General features: G+C 49.3%; 1 protein-coding gene across 1 annotated transcript in view; it reads left to right on the plus strand.

Annotated features, from left to right (window-relative positions):
* Positions 1-21446, plus strand: part of REELD1 (reeler domain containing 1) — a 258348-nt gene that overhangs the window by 160804 nt on the left and 76098 nt on the right. Inside the window, exon 5 of the mRNA XM_069631236.1 lies at positions 191-473. Within this exon, the coding sequence (XP_069487337.1) occupies positions 191-473 (283 nt within the window). The remainder of the gene's footprint in view (positions 1-190; positions 474-21446) is intronic.

A 21446-nucleotide genomic window follows, 5' to 3' on the forward strand; every position in this document is an offset into this window, starting at 1 on the left:
CAATGAAGTGCCAAGGACGAGTATGCTCATCCTTTTTGCATAGACTTGCATAATAGCCTGGCACTTAATGGGTTAATGTTAAGCGACATTACTGGTGTTATACACATGTTATACACATGCTATATTTTTGTCCAAGTTGTTGATTTAGTATGCATTGTTTTAAGGTCCCATACTGAATTGTGCTTTCAAGTTTCAGTGACCCTCAACATGACTCTGGCAGAAGATACCAAGCCTGTGTTGGAGAGCAGGGCTGCAGCTGTGACTGGAGAGAGCCTAGGGCAGCCATATACATCTGCATTCAATGGTGGGTCTGGGATGAATGCACAGCACAGTGGAAGGAACCTATCTAAGCTGTTGGGAGAACTAGCAACACCTTCTGCAAGGACCCGTGGGCAAAACATCAGAATGCTGAACAAGAGTGACCAGATATGGAGAGTCCAAGAAGATATGTCCCGGCCCAACACATCTCAAAGGTATGACCCTTGAACACACACCATAAACCTACGGTTTTACGTTCAATTATCAACAGGTTTTGTTTGGCTGAGTTTTTAAACAAATATTTTCGGCCAAAAAATTAATTGCATTTTTTCATTTTATTTAGAGCGGTTCCCAACCAAACCCCCTTCCCTATTATCTAGTCCCTATTCCCCCTCCTAACCCCCCACCCCATATTTTTCAATTCGTTTTTCAGCCTAGAATTTTCAGCAAAAAACTGTGAAAAAAAGCCTGCCGATGTAGCAACGTCATACCAAATCTTACTTAAAATAGAGGTGATTTTTGTAGGTTTGAGCCCATACACTACCTGGCAGAATAAGGAACTAAATGCTTTTTTAATGGATATACTTTTCAAGTTCAATTTTACATTTCTGAGCCACCTCCTATTCTAGACTATTCTAGTCGCTGCATCTGAGACGAGAAAAAGCAAAGTTCAATGGTGATATTTTGGTTGCAGCATTTTCTGTGCAGTTCATAACCCCACCCCAGTAGCAATACACTGTAAAAAAAAAAAAACATGTCAAATCGAAGTCATTGGGCAGTTTGTCGGGGCCCTGGTGGGAGGCTGCTTCAGATCTCCACACTACCCACAGATGCTTGCAGCCAGTGTATTTAGCCATTGTGTTATGTTACATCTGGTGTTAGCTGGGCAATCTGTTGTTCCAGTACACATTACCAGTGAGGCTGCTTAACATAACATAGCATCCTATACCACAACACAGCATACACATACATATGCTAGAGATGTACATTTTCTTCAGGATGGTGAAAGCAAGTGTTGAAAGTAGAACTAAAGCAAAAGGTAGACGCCACTCGCCGTCCCAAAAGTTTTGATTCATTTTTGATCCATGGTATGATTTGTTCAAGAGGGGGAGTGGTGGGAATTGGACCAGTGTTCAGATCCACTCAACACCATGGAATACATGCAGTTCACTCTTGCTTAATGGGTAGCCATGCATTTTCACGCCAGCGGGCAGTCAGGCCAAGCAGGGCCCCATTCTCTTAACCTGGCAGCGGTGTCAGATAGGGGAAAGGTGGAGCGTGGCAGCGGGCAGTCAGGCCAAGCAGGGCCCATTCCCTTAACCTGGCAGCAGCGTCAGATAGGGGAAAAGTGGAGCGTGGCAACGGGCAGTCAGGCCAAGCAGGGCCCCATTCCCGTAACCTGTCAGCAGCGTCAGATAGGGGAAAGGTGGAGCGTGGCAGCGGGCAGTCAGGCCAAGCAGGGCCCCATTCCCTTAACCTGGCAGTGGCGTCAGACATGGTAAAGGTGGAGCGTGGCAGCGGGCAGTCAGGCCAAGCAGGGCCCCATTCACTTAACCTGGCAGTGGCGTCAGATAAGGGAAAGGTGGAGAACCAAGTGAATGATCTATTATGCTAATACGCCATGACCTCTGGTGGCTCTTTCCCTGCAGCATCTTTTATCTACTTAAAATGTGGCCGGCTCTCATGAAATCTTTTGGACACTCCCCATTCTGATTGGTTGGAAATTGGCTCTGAGAGAATAGAATAAAAATGTAGGTTATTTATTCTCAAATCGGTCAAGGATCCACATGCAGGAATTCAGTGGTAAAGTTAGGTGGGGGTTCACTTTGTCAAGTGATCAGTCGGCAGTTTCTTCAGATTTGGGGACGAAGGCAGCGGTCCGGTTTCAGAAACAGGAAAATATGGGCTAAGTCTAGTTTCACTTCATGTCCCAGAGTGCCATTGAGAGCTGCATTGGAACCTAATGCTCTCTTTTCTCGGTTAAAACGGCTGTTTCATGGACACATATCAACATCATTTTGACTCCGAAATCTCCACAGAGGTGGTCGTTATAGCTCTGGGAGGCGGTATCATTTTGTCACTGGGTGTCCCTGTGTCATTCAAAGTATCCTTTGTGTGTTTGCAGACATGCTCTGTCCAAAATGTATGCTGGCGTCCTGGGATAAAAGTAGGTTGATAAGTACTCAGCCAGGCCTCCTTGCCAGATCGGGGGTGGACAAGAGGTTAGAATACTTGCCTTGGAAGTCAGCAGCCGCAGGAGCGGAAGGTTCAATCCTGCCCACCATTGGTCTCCTATCATTTATTGTCATTCGTTTGCCTCAGATCATTGTCCACATGTAGCACACTGTCACCATAAGTGGTGCTTAGAGAAGCTATGCCAGCTGAGCAGCTCAGGTAGCACATCTCGAATTAATGTTCAGAATGGCCACTAATCAGGAAATATTTCAGCTTCTTCCTGACTGTAGAGAAAGGTGATACTGCTCTCAGAGTGATGGGAATAGAGTTACAAAGGTGCAGTGATAGAGAAGTAGAGGAATTGCTCCATGTTCACATTTTCTAGCATTTGCGTACAACCAATAAGAGATAGGAGGTGAATCGTAGCCCCCTGGAAGGTATATACAGTGAAGCTTATCTTGCAAGAAGGGAGGGTTGGCCATAACACACTATATGAGCACTGCATATGTTCTAAAGGACTATATGGGCGGAAACCAGGAGCCAATGTAATGCATACAGCACGGAGGAGATAGAATCACATCGCTACCACCTTGAAAGCAGAAAGGAGGGCATGAGAGCCAAGGAGAAAGCCAGACCGAGAGAGAGATCAGAAAAGAAGACACGAGAGAGAGATCAAAAGTCTGTGAGTGCTATATTGCACCGTGGTAGAGACCAGATGCAGAGTAACAGACAAGGAGGGCTATATCTCAGACACTGGCTGTGACCAGGAACAGAGAAGGAGAGACTACCAGGAGCCGGCCGAGAGCTATGTGTCAGTCCATGGCAAAGACCATACACAAAGGAGGAAAGAAAGACAACGCTTGCTGAGGGCTGTATCTGTGACACTGGTAGAGTCCAACGCGGAGATGGGGAGAAACCAGAACAAAACATTCTGACATCTGCCCAAGAGAGCAATCCACAGCTAGAGGGTAATACTATTTGAGCCTGACCCACACCCTAAATCAAGAGGGAGAAGTACTTCCTGGTAGGCCAAACCAAGACGTAAGGTGGGTGCTATAAACCTGAGGCTGTGTTTGAAGAGGTGTGCTGTGAGATAGATCCCTGAAACTATAAGCTGGAGCCAAGAAGCAATCTAGGTGCTATATCCCTGAGACTGTCGGCCCATGTGACCATGTGAGCCATTTCTCCACAAGAAATTAAATAAAACTCAAATCATGATGGCCATCAGGCACACGGTAGAGGAAGCGTATGTGTGAGTCCATTTTCTATGTCACTGCAAGCCTGTGGGAGAAGGAGGAGGCAGTGAGCGGATTGCCAGCAAGTGAGGCTTTTTGTTGTTATAACATAGACGGGGCAGGGAGAGGGCTGGTTCAAGGTGTGGGGGGGCATGTTGGAAAATCCATCAGCTACGTTGGAACATGGCCCACGATCAGAGCTAACTGATTGGCTGCTCGCCAGGCACCAATGTAGGATGAGAATGACAGGTGGAATTACCATATATATTCAAGGGTTTACTGTGATTTTACCACAAACTTTGATTTGAGGTATTTTTTACCAAAAATGTTTACCGAAAAAATACAGTTAAACATTATTTGGGGGGGCTTACCCACCTCATGCCCCCTGTTTACCCATGTTTTAACCCCACCAACCCCATCCCCATCTGTTTTAACGTCTTAACCCCAAACCCCCATACATGTATTTTTTAAAAATCTTTTTTTTTCTGGTAAAATCTTTTGGGTAAACAATACCTCTAATAAAAAATCTTCTGTAAAATCACTGTATGCCATACTCAAAAACCTTTTTTCTTGTTGTGGGAAGTTGTAAACCAGTTCCATTCCATGTTATCAAACGTCTTCACATTTTTCATATGTGTGCATGAACAACCATTGATAATAGTTTAAATACCTATATGCAGCATAGGCTAATAGAGGCAGCACGTTATTAATGCCTTTGTTATGTTTTTCTAGAAGAAAAGAGGTATTTTCACTGTATGCAAAAAAGATAGCAGGCGCCCTCTCTCGAAAGAACATCGCATGATAACCTGTTCTTTGGTTTTTACCGACTGTGAGAGTCTGCAGCCATTGCTTTTAGCTCACTGTACTTTTCACAAAGGTGGAATATCCATTTGCATATCAGTCTTCGTCCCTCCCACAAGGGCAGTCTAGCACCGAAATGCCAGGCAAACCTCCTTTGAACAAGAGTACCAACAGCAACCCCATACACATGTTTCAGCCTTGTTGGGCCTCATCAGGGAGGTGGAACTGTGCCTCTCTGAACACAGTTAGCAAGGGCTCCAAGTCTGGGTTACCCCAGGTAGCTTAGGGTGACCAATCTAAGTTCCTTAAAAAAATGCAAAAAAGATTGCAGGCAACCGTCTCTCGAAAGAACATGGCATGATAAACTGTTCTGTGGTTATTACCCACTGTGAGAGTCTGAAGCCATCGCTTTTAGCTCACTGTACTTTTCACAAAGGAGGAATACCCATTTGCATATCAGTCTTTGTCCCGTCCACAAGGGCTGTCCAGCACCAAAATGCCAGGCAAACCTCCTTTGAACAAGAGTACCAACAGCAACCCCATACACGTGTTTCAGCCTTGTTGGGCCTCATCAGGGAGGTGGAGCTGTTGCTCTCTGAGCACAGTGACCAAGGGGTCCATGTCTGGGTTCCCCCAGGTAACTTAGGGTGACCAACCCCAGGTTCCTTACAAAAATGCAAAAAAGGTAGCAGGCGCCCCTCTCTCTAATGGTGACAGTGCTCAGAATGAAGTGATTGATTTCTGACCTATCTTCATCCCCGAACATGAGGAGTGCCCTATATATGATTTAAAATTTACATAATTTGGCCAAATGGTGTTCCATTTGTAGAACTACAATGCAATAGCACTTAAAATTAGCAAAGTGTGGAGGAACAAAACTCCAGCCAGGTCCTCACATGTGTTCATGAAACTGTGTCAAAATCGAATTGTCGGATTAGGCAGCAGGATACACGGAACCAAAACAAAACCGTTTGAGAGTGAAGAGTCAGAGAGTACAAAAGGTTTGGGTCTAGCAGAGAAAGGTACCAGGTTGGAGGGGAAATCAAGGCGCATCATCTGGCAAGTGAGCTAGAGGGTGGAACTGAAGGAAGACCGGAAGCTTGCAAGGGAAATTAAGAGGATTATGTGGAAGCATAGTGGGAAGGGTATCAGACTGGTGAGAGGTTCTAGGGGCACCATCTGGGAAGAAGAAAACACTTAGGAAAAAAGGGGGAGTCTGACGTATAGAGAGAGAGCAGAAGAGATTGCTTGTAACATCAGAAAGGAAAGAAAGAGGGGGACCACCTTTGAGAAGGAAGCAAGAGGCATGCTTCTGAAGGCCATGTTGGCCCAGGGTGTCGTGTAGTTGTGGTAGGAGGTTTGAGACAGTGACACTGTGACTAAGGGATAGGAAGGAGGTACTAGGAAGAGCAAAGGAAAGAGATAGGCAGGCCCCGGGGGCAAACAGGATTAAGAGGGCATCTATGAGCAAGACCATGCTTCTCCATCAAGCCACACCAGGAGCAGAGAGCCCTCTCTGTGAGCAAGACCCTGCTTCTCCATCAATCCGCACCAGGAGCAGAGAGCCCTCTCTGTGAGCAAGACCCTGCGTGAATACAGGGAAAGTGACCTGGGAGGCAGTGACCTGGCTGCCTCCCAAAACACTTCTCTGCTCAAAAGCCATGGAACCACAGCAGAGGACTATTCACAGGACAAGGGGAGAGGTGAAGGAGAAAGTCTCCCTCTCTACGGGTGCAACAGGATGAAAGGAGATAACCTCCTTGGGAGACTTGTGTAAAGTATCTTTGTTTGGACACTGTAAGAATGTATGCAGAACATCAGGATTTTGGTTACCACCGTTTGGGATTCTCGTTGACCTTGGGAATATTGGGCATTGTATTGAGGAAACCTTTTTGGAACAAGATGGAAAGCCCTATTCTTTTGGATGTTTTTGTCACAAAAGCCCTTGACCCAAATCCTCACTTTAGGGACAGAGTTTCTGGAAGAATTATTCCGCCCTTTGCATTGAGTCACCTTATCATCCTTGACACTTTTAGTAATTAGTTTGTCAACTACCCTAACACTTTGTTTTCCTGCACATTTGTAAATAAACACTTACAACTCATCCTTTTTGTCAGCCTCTATTTGTGGTAGCGCAGGTATTGAGGTGTTGAGTCCACAGTCCACACAGTGGGGCTTTGCCGGATCTCATTAAGGATGGACCATGTTGGCTGTCCGTGGTGAATGCCCCTTTTAGAGTCAGAGGTACATTGCCCCTATACATGACAGGAACATCCATGGAGTGGATTGTCACCTTGCAACATGGTTGATGCATGTTCCCCGTTTTCAGTCCACACGCTGCCAATATGAAAAGTATTTCCTCTACATTTTCTTCCTCTTTGAGGAGGGGTATTGGCTGTTTAGTTGGACGGTCTACAGTGTCCACCTTGGCCATGTGTTAATTGGGGCAACCTGTGTACAGTCTGTTGATGTAGGCCAGGAGGCTCAACACATTTTAGCATAGTGATTTACCTTTAGGCTTCTTCCGAACTTATGTCCGTGTGACAGACATGTCGCTGCATGTGGCAGAGAACCACTGCAGAAGTTACACAGTGATTTTCCGGAGCTAAAGAACTATGGGTCTGTTTAGATGAGCTTGCCTTCCTCTCGCTTGGCCTCTTGATGGGATGCAGTCTCTAGTGACCTTGACTTCTTCAATGCCCTTGACCAATTTTAGGGTCACCGCCATATGTTGGCCAATTCATGTGATCTGCAGGGACTCCAGGATATGCTATAGCTCTATGCGTGACTTCCACAAGATTTGGAGACATAGATGTGAAGAGAAACATTAATGATTCAAATGGGCTCTGACCTCATACTTTTCATCCACCAATGTACAGGACAGTGCCATCTGATGCATGTGTGCGCCGTATGCATCTAATCACTCACACACCTCCCATTGGCTCGTCTTGGTTGGACACTTTGTATCACAGGAGCCATCACCAGCCTGGAGGGTCTTGAAAACTTTGTAAAAAGCCCCTGCACAAAACAACAGGTGCCTGAATTCCTAAACCACCTCATCTTGCTCCCTTATGGCTGCAAAGAACATCCGTAGCCCATCCACCAAGAGATCCACCTGAGGCCTTGAGAGGACCATGCCCCTGTGATCCTGGAGATGGTGTGCAGCTGTGCGTTTTCCATCTGCGACCAGGATTTGCATGTGTTGAGATAGAGGAAGTTACCTCACTTCCTTCATGATCCTCATCAGATATGGTGACTGGCCTGGCAGACACCCACAGTATGAACTGAAGCAGGTGCCCTCTTTGTGTACGGATAAAATAGGTTGGCTGTTACATTTTCTCTGTGGTAATCAACTCAGTCACAAAGGGGACACCCGAGTGAACTGCATGAGCAACCATAGTTTAGGCTAATAGTTGCCCTGTGGTTTTACTGCAGCCGCTACCCTCCCAGGAAGAGCTGTGCATTGGTACCCAGCAGTCTCTTCCCTCATACAGCATCACAGCTTTCACCAGAAATCACCCGCACCTTCCTGTCTCAGGAGTAGGGTGGGCCGGGAAACAAGGGTATGCATGGAGTTCTAGAGATATGCTTGTTGCCTGTTGTTAGCGTGGGAGACCATACTACGCTATACAGAAGGACACACAGAAAGGCACGGGTAACAGAGTTGCGTCGTTAACTGGGCCACCAGCAACATGAGTGTTCCCGCTTCATTTAACACACAAGGGACACCTGCACATCACGGATCCATGGGTATTTCCCAATTTTCTTTTGCTGAATGCAACTTTGCTGAATGTATTTCCTTCTGATTTTATCTATAAGCAGAGGGAGACACCCACAACCCCCTTATTCCCACAACCCCACCCCCTCCATGTACCATACCCATACTTACCATCTAAAGTTTGAAGTAAATAAAGTGGTACAAAAATCAGAAAAAACAATTCGGCAAAGTTGCTTTCAGCAAAAGCGTGGAATATCACATCCCAATGCTTCCTTGTGATGTCGGCCATCTCTGCGTTCTGCCTGACAACACATACCTGATTAGATGCACCCGCGGCGATGATACACTCTGAGCTGCCATCAAATCTAGCCAACGCTGGTATGTTGTGGATTGCAAATTTCATGTTGTTAAATTCTTTCGTGCAATTTCTGTCCACATTATCTTTCCTTTCTCTTGTGAAGTTACCTTAAATGTTAACTTGCATGAGCAAAATCAGTCATGAATTTGGCGTAATACCGTGCCATTCCCAAAATGATCATGAGCGGATCTTTCCCTAGGGTATCCAGTTTCAATCCAGCCCGTGTCTGGCAGACTGGAACAATGGCAGGATTTGATGGGGATCCCTTATTTGAGTAGACACCATATATAGACTAGGCTTTCTTTCCCAAAGGTACATTTGCCTATTTCTTAAGTATGAGCTCTCTGCTTCAGACTATCTATGATCCTGTGTAACAACTCGTCATGTTACTTAAGGTCTGCCCAAAGACTTATGTATGGCTTTGGCCCCCATATCCTGCCTAACAAATGTTGTATGACTCACTAGTAAACAGCTCCCCCCCTGTCATCAGTCCGAACAGTATTCTACAAAATTGGCTATATCCTATCACTTGTGATAAAAGCTGTATATTTCTTAACATGTTTACGCAGCTTAAGCAGATGAGGTTCTGAAAGCCCTCGCCTTATTTAACATAGACACCGTCTCTCCTATGTTGCGGCTGATACCTGTCTACCACTGACCAACTCTGTGGGACTAGGGGTTAATACAAACATTTACATTGTGATCTGTAATTCCTATGCAAACAACAAGGCTGCACTGCGCTAAGTTTGTAAGAACACTAATTTGAACTAACTCATGGTTACTTTCTTACAAAAACGTCATTTAATATCAATAGTGATTGAAAACCACAATTATATATTGGTGCACTAGTGCATGTTCAATATGAATGTTCTAATCCAGGTATCAATGAATGCATAAAAAAGGAATTAATACATGAAAAGCCAGATATCATAATGTAGTTATGAATGAATGCATAAAAAGCAATGATTGCATTAAAAGTCGACACATCAAATCCGTGCATGTGCTCGTGTTTTGCCTTATATAAGACTTTATCAAGGCTAAGGGGTCGATTCATGGAGCAAACGTGCGCCGAAAATCCCAGCGCAAGCCGGCGCAAGGTGGCGCAAGCGTGAGAAACCCAGCACACACGCACGCGTGCGATTCAAGGAAGACACTGCGCGTGTTTCCCGCTGTCCGTGCGCCAAATCCTGCCATGGCGCATGCGGGCACACACGGCGTGCGCTACGCGCACAGCAAAAGCGCACATAGCGGGGCGCACACAACCAAAGTGGGCGGAACAGTGGGCATAACACGCGGAATGGCGAATAACGCGTGAAAAAGAAGGCGTAACTGGGGAAGTACTGCAGGGAACTACACGGAACGCCCACACGCACGCGAACAACCCGTATTCATGGATTCCAATACGGGTAACCCGTGCACGGCAAAAGACCCACACAGACGTCAACGCGTCTGCCACATGAAGGCAGGCTGAAGCGTCCCCGCGGACAGTATAAAAGTTTGCGCAAACAACAAACACGTATATACAGCTACGATGAATGCCCCATTTGTCGCAGCACTGATCGTGGGACACCGCAGGAGTAGGAGAATAGCCAGGGCACGCATTTTCGCACCACGGACAAGACTTTTTGGGATGCCTGACGACCAGGTCTACGGCAGGTATAGGTTTCCACCCCATATCATCCTAGACCTGGTCAGGGAGTGGGAAGATGACCTTACATCCCCCACTCTTTGCTCCCAAGCATTGAGCCCCTTGGAGAAGGTGTTCAATGTCCTGCATTTCTTGGCCACTTGGTCATTTCAGCGGACTACTGCCATAGTGGGGGGGGGGTCTCACAGGCCACGCAGTCACGCTGCCTACACTAGGTACTGGCAATCATGACAGCGTGCCCCTCAGTCCGCAGGCACATATACATGCCCAGAACACCCGCAGAAAGGCAGGCCGTTGTCCTGGATTTTTTCAGGGTGGCACACTTCCCCAAAGTGCTTGGTGCCATAGATTGCACCCATGTGGCCCTACGTCCACCTAGAGCCACTGAGCACACCTACTGAAACGGCAAGCACTGGCATTCCATCAATGTACAGGTGGTATGCGATGCAAAGGAAATCATCACCTCTGTCTATGCAAACTACCCTGGCTCCACCCATGACAGTTTCATATACAGAGTGTCCGCCCTGAGCCGGGCCCTGGAAGCTGGGCAGCATGGCGACACCTGGCTCCTAGGTGAGTACAAATGCCCTTGCTCATGCATGCATGTCACACACACACACAAATAATCAAATCCCAATAATCACAACCATTTACACCTCCCCAGGGGACAGTGCCTACCCTCTGAGCAACCACATGATGACGCCAATCCGGAACCCCACCACACCACCCCAGGTAAGATACAACGCCGCCCATATTGCAACCAGGGCCATAGTGGAGCGCACATTCGGAGTGCTCAAGTCACGTTTCCGCTCCCTTGACCGCTCTGGCGGGCAGCTACTCTATGCCCCCCAGTAGTGTGCAGGATCATTGTGGCAGCATGTGTCCTGCACAATGTTGCAACACGGCAGGGCGTACCGGTGGACATGGTGGTGCCCCCCACATCCCCAACCACAGGCACAGGCGCTGCCCATGGGAGGGGACAGGGCATGAGGCGAGGAAGCCCGGACCCAGCTTGTGGCCACATTTTTCACCTAAACACCCACCCCTGCGGAGTGCACACAGGCCTGGCACATACCAGGTGACAATCGATGATGACAAAGAGACAGTCAACTGTCACAACCCTACCACCCTGAGATAGTTGCCATGGAAGTGCCACATTGTCTGCATCCCTAGCTACTTAAACACAAGCTATCCTGTGTGACCGAAAGGCACACATATGACATGACATGATATGGCATTTGTAACGTGCCTATACACAAGTGTTTCAAGGTGCGACGAGGCAGGGAGGGGGGAACAAAGGAAGACAGACAACGATACTACTAGGCCAGGTGTCATTTAGATTGCGCAAGTGCAGGAGTAGGGGGAAGGGAAAAGTGCAAGGGGAAGGGGAGGGGGAGTGCAGTACAGGGTAAGTAGACTAAAAAACAAATAAATAGGCCAGCTGGTGGGAACTGCAAAGGTAAGTGCAGACAAGTGCTGGGAAGGGGGGGCTGTAGGGATAGAGAGACAGTACCGCAGTGCAGGGGTTGCCAGGGAGGCAGTGCAAGTGGAGAGTGGCTGGGCCAGGGACCGAGGTTGGTGAGAGTGGCCCAGCTGCAGATCCAGTGCAGTTCCAGTGAAGAATTTTGCAAGGGAGAGGGAGAGAGAAAGCAGAAGCAAAGAGGAAGGTCTTGAGGTGCTTCTGGAACCGGAGATGGTTCTCCTCAAGTTCCAGTGAGGCAGGAAGGCTGTTCCAGAGGGAGGCCCCTGCCGCGAAGAGAGATCTACCCCCAACTAGTTGCTTTGAGAAGCGGATGACCCTGACATGCAAGGTGTGAATCACACACACCTGCAAAACAGGCCATGACCATCACTGTTATGTCACTCAAACCCTCCCAAACCACAACATGACATGGCAAGCAATACCCATACACCAACACAGTACCAATAAGGTACACATTGCCATGTCAAAAATGTACAGTGGCATCAGACAATGATGCCTGACATGGAATCAGATGAAATGACTGACCAACAACCTCCCACCCAAAATAAGTCATTCCCAAATGCATTACAAAAGTTGTAGACGTAACATAACAATGAATGCCTGTCTACATGCACATTGTGCATTGCAAAATCAACACTGCAGCTTCTGTGTGCTGTGATCAACTCCTGCAACACACTGCTCAGCGCACAGCACAGTGAACAGCTATTGTGTGTGATGCACACCCTGAGCATCACATCTAAACGACAAACCACATCAAAAAGCAAATTAGGCATGTACAGGATCCATAATTGGCCACAGAACATGTGCTGCAGGGACACAGTGGGCACCAGAAGGCAAACAGAGTGTACACGTGGATATCCAAGGGTGGTTGTACATGTAGTGCATCATAGTGCAAGTGTGTGGGTCAGTAAGGACATGCACTCAACATATGCATGTGCAATCAAGTGACCATCAGTGTCCTCTATGTGAAAACATAAAAATTGATATGAGGCTGGGAAGCCCAAAAGAAACATACCAACACAGGTTACAAAGGACATACAAGTGCTTTATTTAAAAGCTACAACAGTTACCAAAGTCAATTGACAAACGGATAGCTATTCGGCTCTCAGAGTAACGTAACAAACTTCAACGAAGGTTCGATGCATTAGTAGAGAGACCGTACATTGGAATATTTGGGTCTTTTATATGGTTCGTCCAGCCCTTGGCCAACCCTCTCGCGGGTTAACCATTCTTGGGATCAGGCCTAGGGTTCCTTGCCAGGTCAATCCTATAATGTATGCATTTTGATCAGTTTCGCTGATATAGTTGTTCATTTACACATAGGTCAGCAATAGGACAAGGTCTCAGTTTGCGACCCCGACAAGTGGCCTGCAGGCATATTAATTATTTGTGTGTGCGGAGGTCACAACGGCCAGAATCTCACTCAGAATGTCATTCAGCCTCCATTTTGATGTTCAGGGTGACTTCCACATTTACAAGGGAACCTAAAATGGCGGCTAAATCCAAGATGGCGACTTACATTACTTTTCGTTAAGGTCAAAACCTTGCCGCGGAGTCTATTCACATGATATTTTAGACAACTTGGCGTAGGCCAATACACATTCAATTACTGCGACAGGAGGCATAATATTATTTCAATTCCAACACTCTACACATCACATGTGAACATTCAGCATGCCAAACCACAACTATCCCCTCACACCTGAAAGGTAAACACAACACATGAACAGGCATTGATCAGCAGAACACAACATGTACATAGGATACCACAATTACAATGTCAGGGTTCCCATCACACTGCAGGGCAAGGAAACTATCAACAACAACCCCCCCCCCTCCCTCACAAATGACCAGGACCCACTGAACAACTGCACCTGGGTCATGGAGCCTTCAACCCTCAATTTCACCTGGCCACAGGATCACCCTTCCCCTTCGTCACCATCTCCCACCTTGTGTGTAAAAAGGTGCCTGCACCCTCAGAGTCCACCCTCATTTGCAAAATCACAAAATCCAAGCCAGAAAAACGAACCAGAACACCCTCCAGTAGATGACTTGACGTAGCAGTACCTCACAAATGCCAAGTACTACCACAATGATGTAACAACCAAGGTAGCACCAATGTCACAACAGGATGTGAATCATGTGTGGTACATAACATAGAATGATGCACCATGAACGGATGTGTACTGTCACAGGTCCCGTGTACAGGCGCAGGAGTGGCACGAAACCACCCCCACCGTGTCCCGGGTGCCTGCAAGGTCAAACTCACACAGGCCTCTGAGACCCTGGTGGGGAAGGAGGGTCAGGGATATGCAGTCGGGACAAGTGTTGGCACACTGGATAACTGGAATGAGTGGCAGGAGAGGGGAGGGGGAATGACACATGAAAGTAGGGAATGCACGAAAATGTAATACCTGCATGAACACATACACAATCCGAACAAACTTGGACATCATTGTCATGGCCTTCTGTAGTCCAGGCTTAGGAGTGGCATGAACCAACCACCCCCTCTAGGGTTTTGGCGCCTGCAAGTTTGGGGCTTACACAGGCATCCGCAACCCCAGCGGGGAAAGAGGGTTAGGGAACGTTGCTTGGATAGGTATGGGAAGCAGGAACACCGGGTAGAGGGTACAGGTTTTAAAATTGGATAGGACTCCGGGTGATTAGGGGAAAACAAACATGCCAAATTGAATTACACATTCATCCATGCATTAGGGTACCCCCCAGCAAGCCTATGCAGAGCCGTTTGAAAGAAAAACAACAAGACACTTAGCTCTGGTTTTGAGTGCTGGCCTCCTGCCTGCGCACTCTCAGGTCCGGTTACAGGAGCACTGCAATGCTGCAAAGAGAGCCACAGTTAATAATCTGTCCGTGTCCATAACACAAAAACACACCACCAAACATGCCCCATAGCAACAAACTACTCTACAAACAGACAATCTGGTGTAGATGCTTCGTACCCATATGTTTCATTACCCCTGTGATGGCTCATACACAGTCAATGCAGTAAGTCAGCCGCCGGTGGGTGCGTGGCAAATGGAACACCAATGTGTCACAATTCACACAACATGCAATGTTCCCTGGGTAAGCAGACAGACCCATATAGCAAGGCATGACTTCAGAACAAGTCGTGTTCCACCATGACCGAAACAAAGTAGGCAGTGCATGTATCAAAATGTACATGGAAATTAAATGCACTGCACCCGAGTATGTCCCTTGCTGTATGTCCCTGTGAGCTGTCCCTTTCCATGTCTCGGAAGGCTACATGGTTGATACAAGTGCCTCAATGGACCTTGGTGTACCAGAGGGTATGTGCCACTGCCCCTGCAGGTGTCCCATACAACCTTACAATCAACAGCCATCAGTCCACCAACACATCTGAGCTGCATTGTGTGCTTCAACACCAATATTCGTCCAAGCTCACCCCCAGTGCTGTTACTAAGCCTGCATGTGCAACTCGCCTTTGCAAGCTTTGCTGTGTTGTGGCCCCCCTGTGCTGCTCACCTTGCCTGGAGTTCCTTGGAACACATCAGCAGTTCTAGGATGTAGGTCTGCAATCCCTGTGCCTCTGCTTGTGCACACATGTGCCTGTGGGCACCAACAAACGTGTCCAGAATTCAGATGTCCAATGGGCCATGTCTGCTGGCAAAGGTGGTCTGGAGGCTCATCCCCCTGCAGAAAGGGCATGAAACACATGATTAATGCTTTAAAGTCATCTGTGTGTGTTTCTTCAGGCATCTCATTACTGGACCATGTCAGAGATTTACATCAGAAATCACACCATCAGTCCATCTTTCACATCCAAAGTGTGGAACACACTATCTACAGCATGAATTGCAACAAGCACGTGTACAGTAAAGATAAGAAACATACTACACAATGCATAGCAATGAATGTACACATTAATCATGAAACACCCCATCTAGCAAAAGCTGAACAGTGGATAATAACACCGCAATCATCCCCACTAGGGGTGTCAACACAAGTCACACAGCACCAGACATGCCACAGATATGACAGTCCAAAGCCCTTGTGTAATAGGCTGTCACACCGAACCATCCTTGCGAGCCCATGAATAAGGGAGGCAGGAGTGGCATATGTGAGTCAAGGACCCCAAGCAGCAAACACATACACAAGACAAGCCTGAAGGGTCCAGATGGAACAGACAGTGGATGCCTTCAAAAGCCACAAAGCACCGCACCGTCACATGAAAGCACAATAGACAAGCAATTTTAAACTATATTAACTAATTACACTAACTATGAAAAACCTACATTACCTAATTAAACTAACTATCAAACAGAAACTTAACTAACTAAACTAAAAGAAAAATCAAAAATGGCCACATACGACCCGGGGGGGGAGGGGAGGCACCCAGGAGGGGGGAGGTACAGGGTGATGCTCAACACCCACATGCGATGATGCTGAGCCAAAAAAAAAACCTCCATGGGCCCAACGCCTGCACAGCCCAACCTATGTGGGAGATAGATGGTCGTCCGAGTCTGGCTCATCCTGGAAAGGAGGACGTGGCACAGTAGCCTGGCCATGCCTAGCCGCAGCTTGCCCCTCGTCGGCAGCAAGTCTGCCGGACGGGTGAGCCTGGTTCTGTGTGGCGATGTGACGTAGGTCTGCATGCAGAACCTCACGTGATACACGTGCTTCCTCTTGCAAGGTAACACGTGTAACACGGAGTTCCTCCTGCAAGGCCTGGCTGGACAACCGCTGCACCTCCCGGCAAGCCTGTAGCTCAGCCGAGATGGTACGCTCAAGCTGTGCAAACCTCTCCTCTGCCCGCTGCCTCTGGGACATCATAAGGACACCCAGAGTGGATTTGAGGGAAGCATACTCCTCCCTCAGGGCATCCATGTGCGCCTCTGCGTGAGCAGCAATTGCTTGACGCAGAGATGACATTTCAGCCTGGCGTGCGCTGTCTGAGGCCGCCATGCCCAGCCTGAGCGAGCGGGCCGTGGACCGTGCGGCCTGCTGCTGGAGAAGCACCTGCCTAGCAGGGGGGAGCACAGATCGGGCCACACGCTCCATGCTCTCAGCGATGTTCTCCATTGCTGCCCCCTGCCGTTCTGAATTGGCAGTCATGTCTTGCTCCCACTCAGTATACTGCGGTTGCGCGCAGCGACCGTGTTGCCGGGCTTGACCCCTCGGGACCCAAGGACCGGGGGTCCTCGCTGTGTTGGCACCGCCCGAGGCTGCACGACGACATGCCCCGTCGACGTGATGTCCCAGGCACATCAGTGACTGGTGTGGAGGGTGACCCTGCGTCCCGATCCACCACGGGCCGAGGAACCAAGACTGTCTGATCCCTCAGTGCAGGTGTCGCGGACAGAGGAGTGTCCACATCAGAATCACTCACCCCTGACACATGGACTTGATGCTCATCCAACTCAACATGGACGTCAGAGTCGTCATCAAGGCTGGACTCATAGGCAGCCAGAGACAAGATGGACTGTAGCAATTGGGGGTTTTCGTGGCCTACCACCCCACAACCCCCACTTGTGCCGGGTTGATGTAGTGGTAACAACCCTGTGTCTGGCATGACAACACCATCCTCCGCCTCCATTGCGTCATCACCTGAAAAATAGAGAGAAAAAAGGTCACTACACATGTCAGAAGCACACAACACACACACACACACCGACAACAAACGCATCAGGCAGACATGTGACACACAACATATAATCTGGCATGCATGCTGGGTCAACTTTGAATTGCTTCTGTGATCAGACTGTCACGATGCCCGCTCCCGGGGAGCCGGCTCAGGCCCTGCGTCCCCGAAAGCGGACATCAAGTCCCCGGGGAAGGTCCCAGCAACCCCTTATAGGGGCCCTTTGGACAGCGTCCTGGCGCCTATGGCGCCAGGCTCATAGAAAACGTCAGTCCTGGCGCCATAGGCGCCAGGCTCATTATGAAAGTGTTTGGGTGCACTTACCTGATGCAGACCATGCTGCAGAACCCCGGCCTCCTTGAGGCCTGAAAGGAACTACTTTACCTGTGGGACTCATTTACCACCCGGGCATGGTCGGGGAAGGATACATACCTGATTGGAGGAAGGACACATTCTAGGAACTTCTTCCAAGGCTATTTAAACCACACCCGATCAGCCACACGTGCTTCGCGTTGTTCTGCATCTAGCAGCTGGACGCTCACCGTGTCTGCTCCTGCATCTTGACTTCTGCCACACCTGCCAGCATCCTGAATCACCTGCAAAGGAAGGGAACAAGAGAACAGAAGAAGGAAAAGGCCTCACCTGCTAAATCTGCATCCCAGAGACATTTCGCCGACAATCCTGAAAAGGAAGACATTTATTTTTAAAAGCACATCGCATCTATCGCTGCAGCGCCGCATTCTACTCACCTTTACAGGGCGCCTCCATGTTCAGCAGCGACCATCCGGATTCGCAGTCGCGCCCCCGCGCCTAGGGAGAAAAAGACAAGAACAAAGGTGAGAGAAAGAAGGGAAAAGGGAAGCTAATACTCAATGTCAAGACTTACCTGTTGGGTCATTCCCTTTTCATTTCGGGTCCGCACCGCATCCAGGCATTTTCGGACCCCGGCCCCTAAGGGGAAAAAGACATCAGCGTTAATGAGTGAATGAAAAGACATTACCAAAACACTCATTAAAGACTTACCTGATTTCCTCAAGGATTTCATCGCTCACCTCGGGTCGGTGCCTGTTCCCCGGCATTCCGTACCCCGGCCCCTATGGGGAAAAAGACACTAGCATTAGAACATTAATGGCTGGACACAAGGGGAACCACTTATAGAAAAACTTACCTGGAAGCCAAGCAAGTTTGGTTCTCACCCATCCGAAAATCCAGTGACGTAACTGGATACCAACGCGCCCCTGCATCAGAAGCAGGATGGAGAGCTTGTCCTTCCAGACCCTAAGGTGAGACGCTACGGGGAAGCACAGAAGGGTTTGAGGAGGGTGAGAGGGGGAAGTGGGAGGCCGATTGCATTACCCCGCAGACAGTTAACCCCCTATTCTCACCTACAGAAGGATACTTCTGCGAGTCAGACAAGCCAGATCTGGGGCCCGGTCCAGTCCGTCTTCCGAACCCTGCGCATCGCCTTAGACAAAGTCACAGCAGCGCGAACCAGGCCAGCACCCCCTTGGGAGTCAGGTGAGCGTTACACAGACCTGTTGAAAGGTGGCAGTTTCCATGGAAGTGGGTCTATGCAGTGCAGAAAATGTGTATGCCACTCACTACCTCCATGTACAAGGACTCCATGGTGTGTGTCAGGAAATGTGAAGGCAGTGCAAGGTCAAATTCAGGCATCACGTGCATTGTGCATTAAATGTGTACCATATCTAGACGCCAAGCACCCCTCCACCCAAGTACAAAAGCAGGGATGCCTAGCATGGTATCAAAAGGCTGACCATACACCTGTGTATTGACAGGCAGTGTTGACTGGCATCAACAGCTTAATGTGATTCAAGTGACAACACTGCAAATGATGATGGGACAGTAAGCAGGACACATGATGAAAACTCTGGAGGCCGCCCACGTGTGAAGAAGACACAACAACAGTTGGACAGCGTCATTGGCCATTGAACAGGCTGAGGCCTGTGAGCCACACAGATTGACAGACCCTAAATATGTGTGCAACGCAGTACTGACCCACAGTTGCCATGGGAAGGCTGATGAGATGCCATGCAATGTATGTCACCCAGGACTTGTATTACAGTGATCATCCAGTCAAGGACACATAGGGGCATGCGTGCAATGAACATGGAGCATGACTGGGCACTCATGTCCCTGTGGGACATCTGACCGATGCGCAGTACAAGTGAGATACCCTGCATCAAGTACTAAGGCTGTACCACACAGCATATGTCTGGCAGATTGTACGCTGGAAGTTAGCATCTACACAGGATGCATGAACAGGAAAGTACACATTGGCAAGATTGAAGCAGACCAGTGCAAAGGTGGAACTGGGGTGCAGAGTGGCGGAGGAAGGGCAAGGGAGCATGCCTACATGGAGTCCCCGCATGCAGGCAGAGGAGACATGCACGTCAGTCATGCAATGACATTGTGCCTGGGCTGAGAGGAAGGTCATCCCCACGCCACATGCAGAAGGGCCAGTCAGCTGGAACATGGACCGGAGGGGCATACTTGTAACCAGCATGTCAGTAGGGTGCAATAGTGGTGATGCGGACAGTGCCCGTCTGCTCCACATGTCCACCATCTAGCAGAGCAGACATGCATCACGGAAGCATTGCATTACTTACACATCAGAACCATGTACACGTCACATGTAGTGGCAATCATGCACAACACATCCCACAAGTGAAACACACACGTCCTCAACAAACACGCATCAACACTCACTGGACTGGGCATCAAAGTCCAGCATCTCTCCCACTCCTTCGACCAATTCAGGTGGTATGAACTCCGCAACGAGTGCCTCATGCGGAGTGAGCTCTTTCTCCTCTGGTGCAGGCCCACTGCCAGTCACCAGAGTCAAGTTGTAATTAGAGGCACGCTTAGCCTTAGTGCTTCGTTTCATGTCATTCCAACGCTTTTTGCACTCTTGCGCCGTGCGCACCTCATAGCCGAATGAACTGGCATGTTCCGCAACATGCTTCCAGTGGGTGTCACGTTGGGCAGCCGTAGTCCGACTATTGGCACCCACTAGCATGTCACGGCCCTGCATGTAGCCCACGAGGAAGTCCAGTTCCTGCTTGCAGAAAGGCTTCTTCCTCGACGTGCAGGAGGTCGTGGCTGTGTGTGGGGTCCCAGCCTGTGCTGCAGGTGCAACCTTCCTCCTCTTGGACTGTGGCGCAGATCCTGGCTGGCTAATGCCGCCCTGACCAGTATGGCCAGTGGGTTCGGTGGATTGAGCTAAGGGAGTGGCAGGTGGAGGGACGACCAAAGGCCTGACTTGTGTCAGTGGCATCTGGGTGCCCTCTAATGGACCCTGCGCAGCAACATCAGCTGTGGCAGGGTCATTGACCGCAATGGTCCTGGTCGGCAGACTCACAACTGGGGTGTTGTTGGGTGCATCTGCCCCTGCACTTGCCAACAACCGGCTGTTCGGGGCAGCAGATGACATAACTGCCCCAGGGACACGTGTCTTGGTCTGAGCAGCCCTGCCTGCCCCTATGGTTTCCCTCCTGGCCTGTTGGAAATCTACCAAGGGCTCCTCAAGTGCCAACGCAGCCTGCGCTGGCAGACCCTGAGCCTGGGTGGCGGTGTCCACAGCTGCACCTGCAGCTACCACTACCCTTGGGCCCGTGGCAGTCGATGGAACGGACTGCCGGGTCACACGGGCGCCAGTGCCAGATGCAGAAGCTGCATCCCCCGGAACCACAGGGGGTGGTGGCATGACTGCACCGACACATGGCACAACATTGTGCTCAAGTGGCGCACCCCTGCCTCTTCCCCCTCTGTGGCCGCCCTGGACACCCTGGAGTCCCCCTACTCCCTGGTCACCATGGCCACGTCCCCGACCACGCCTGCCACGAGGAGTACGCCCAGCTGAGGTGCCCCTCACCTTTGGTGTCCTCCCAACCATGGCACAGATGTAGTAGTGCCGGCACAGATGGAGTAGTGCCAATGGGAGGTGTACACCACAGTTGACCTGGGCAATTGGGGTGAAAGGGGTGGGAAGCAAGATGTTAACAGCCCCCCTGCACCTGCAAGGCTGTATGTGACCCCGGTGATGTAGTGACGGGTCACGCAACCCTCAGGCACCCCAAAACTGCAGTAAAACCGTGCACGCAACCCAGCAGCCTACATGCGTGGAATCAAC

The sequence above is a fragment of the Ambystoma mexicanum genome, chromosome 6q (genome assembly GCF_040938575.1).
Source record: "Ambystoma mexicanum isolate Mex_15411 chromosome 6q, UKY_AmexF1_1, whole genome shotgun sequence".
In the NCBI taxonomy this organism is placed as follows: domain Eukaryota; kingdom Metazoa; phylum Chordata; class Amphibia; order Caudata; family Ambystomatidae; genus Ambystoma; species Ambystoma mexicanum.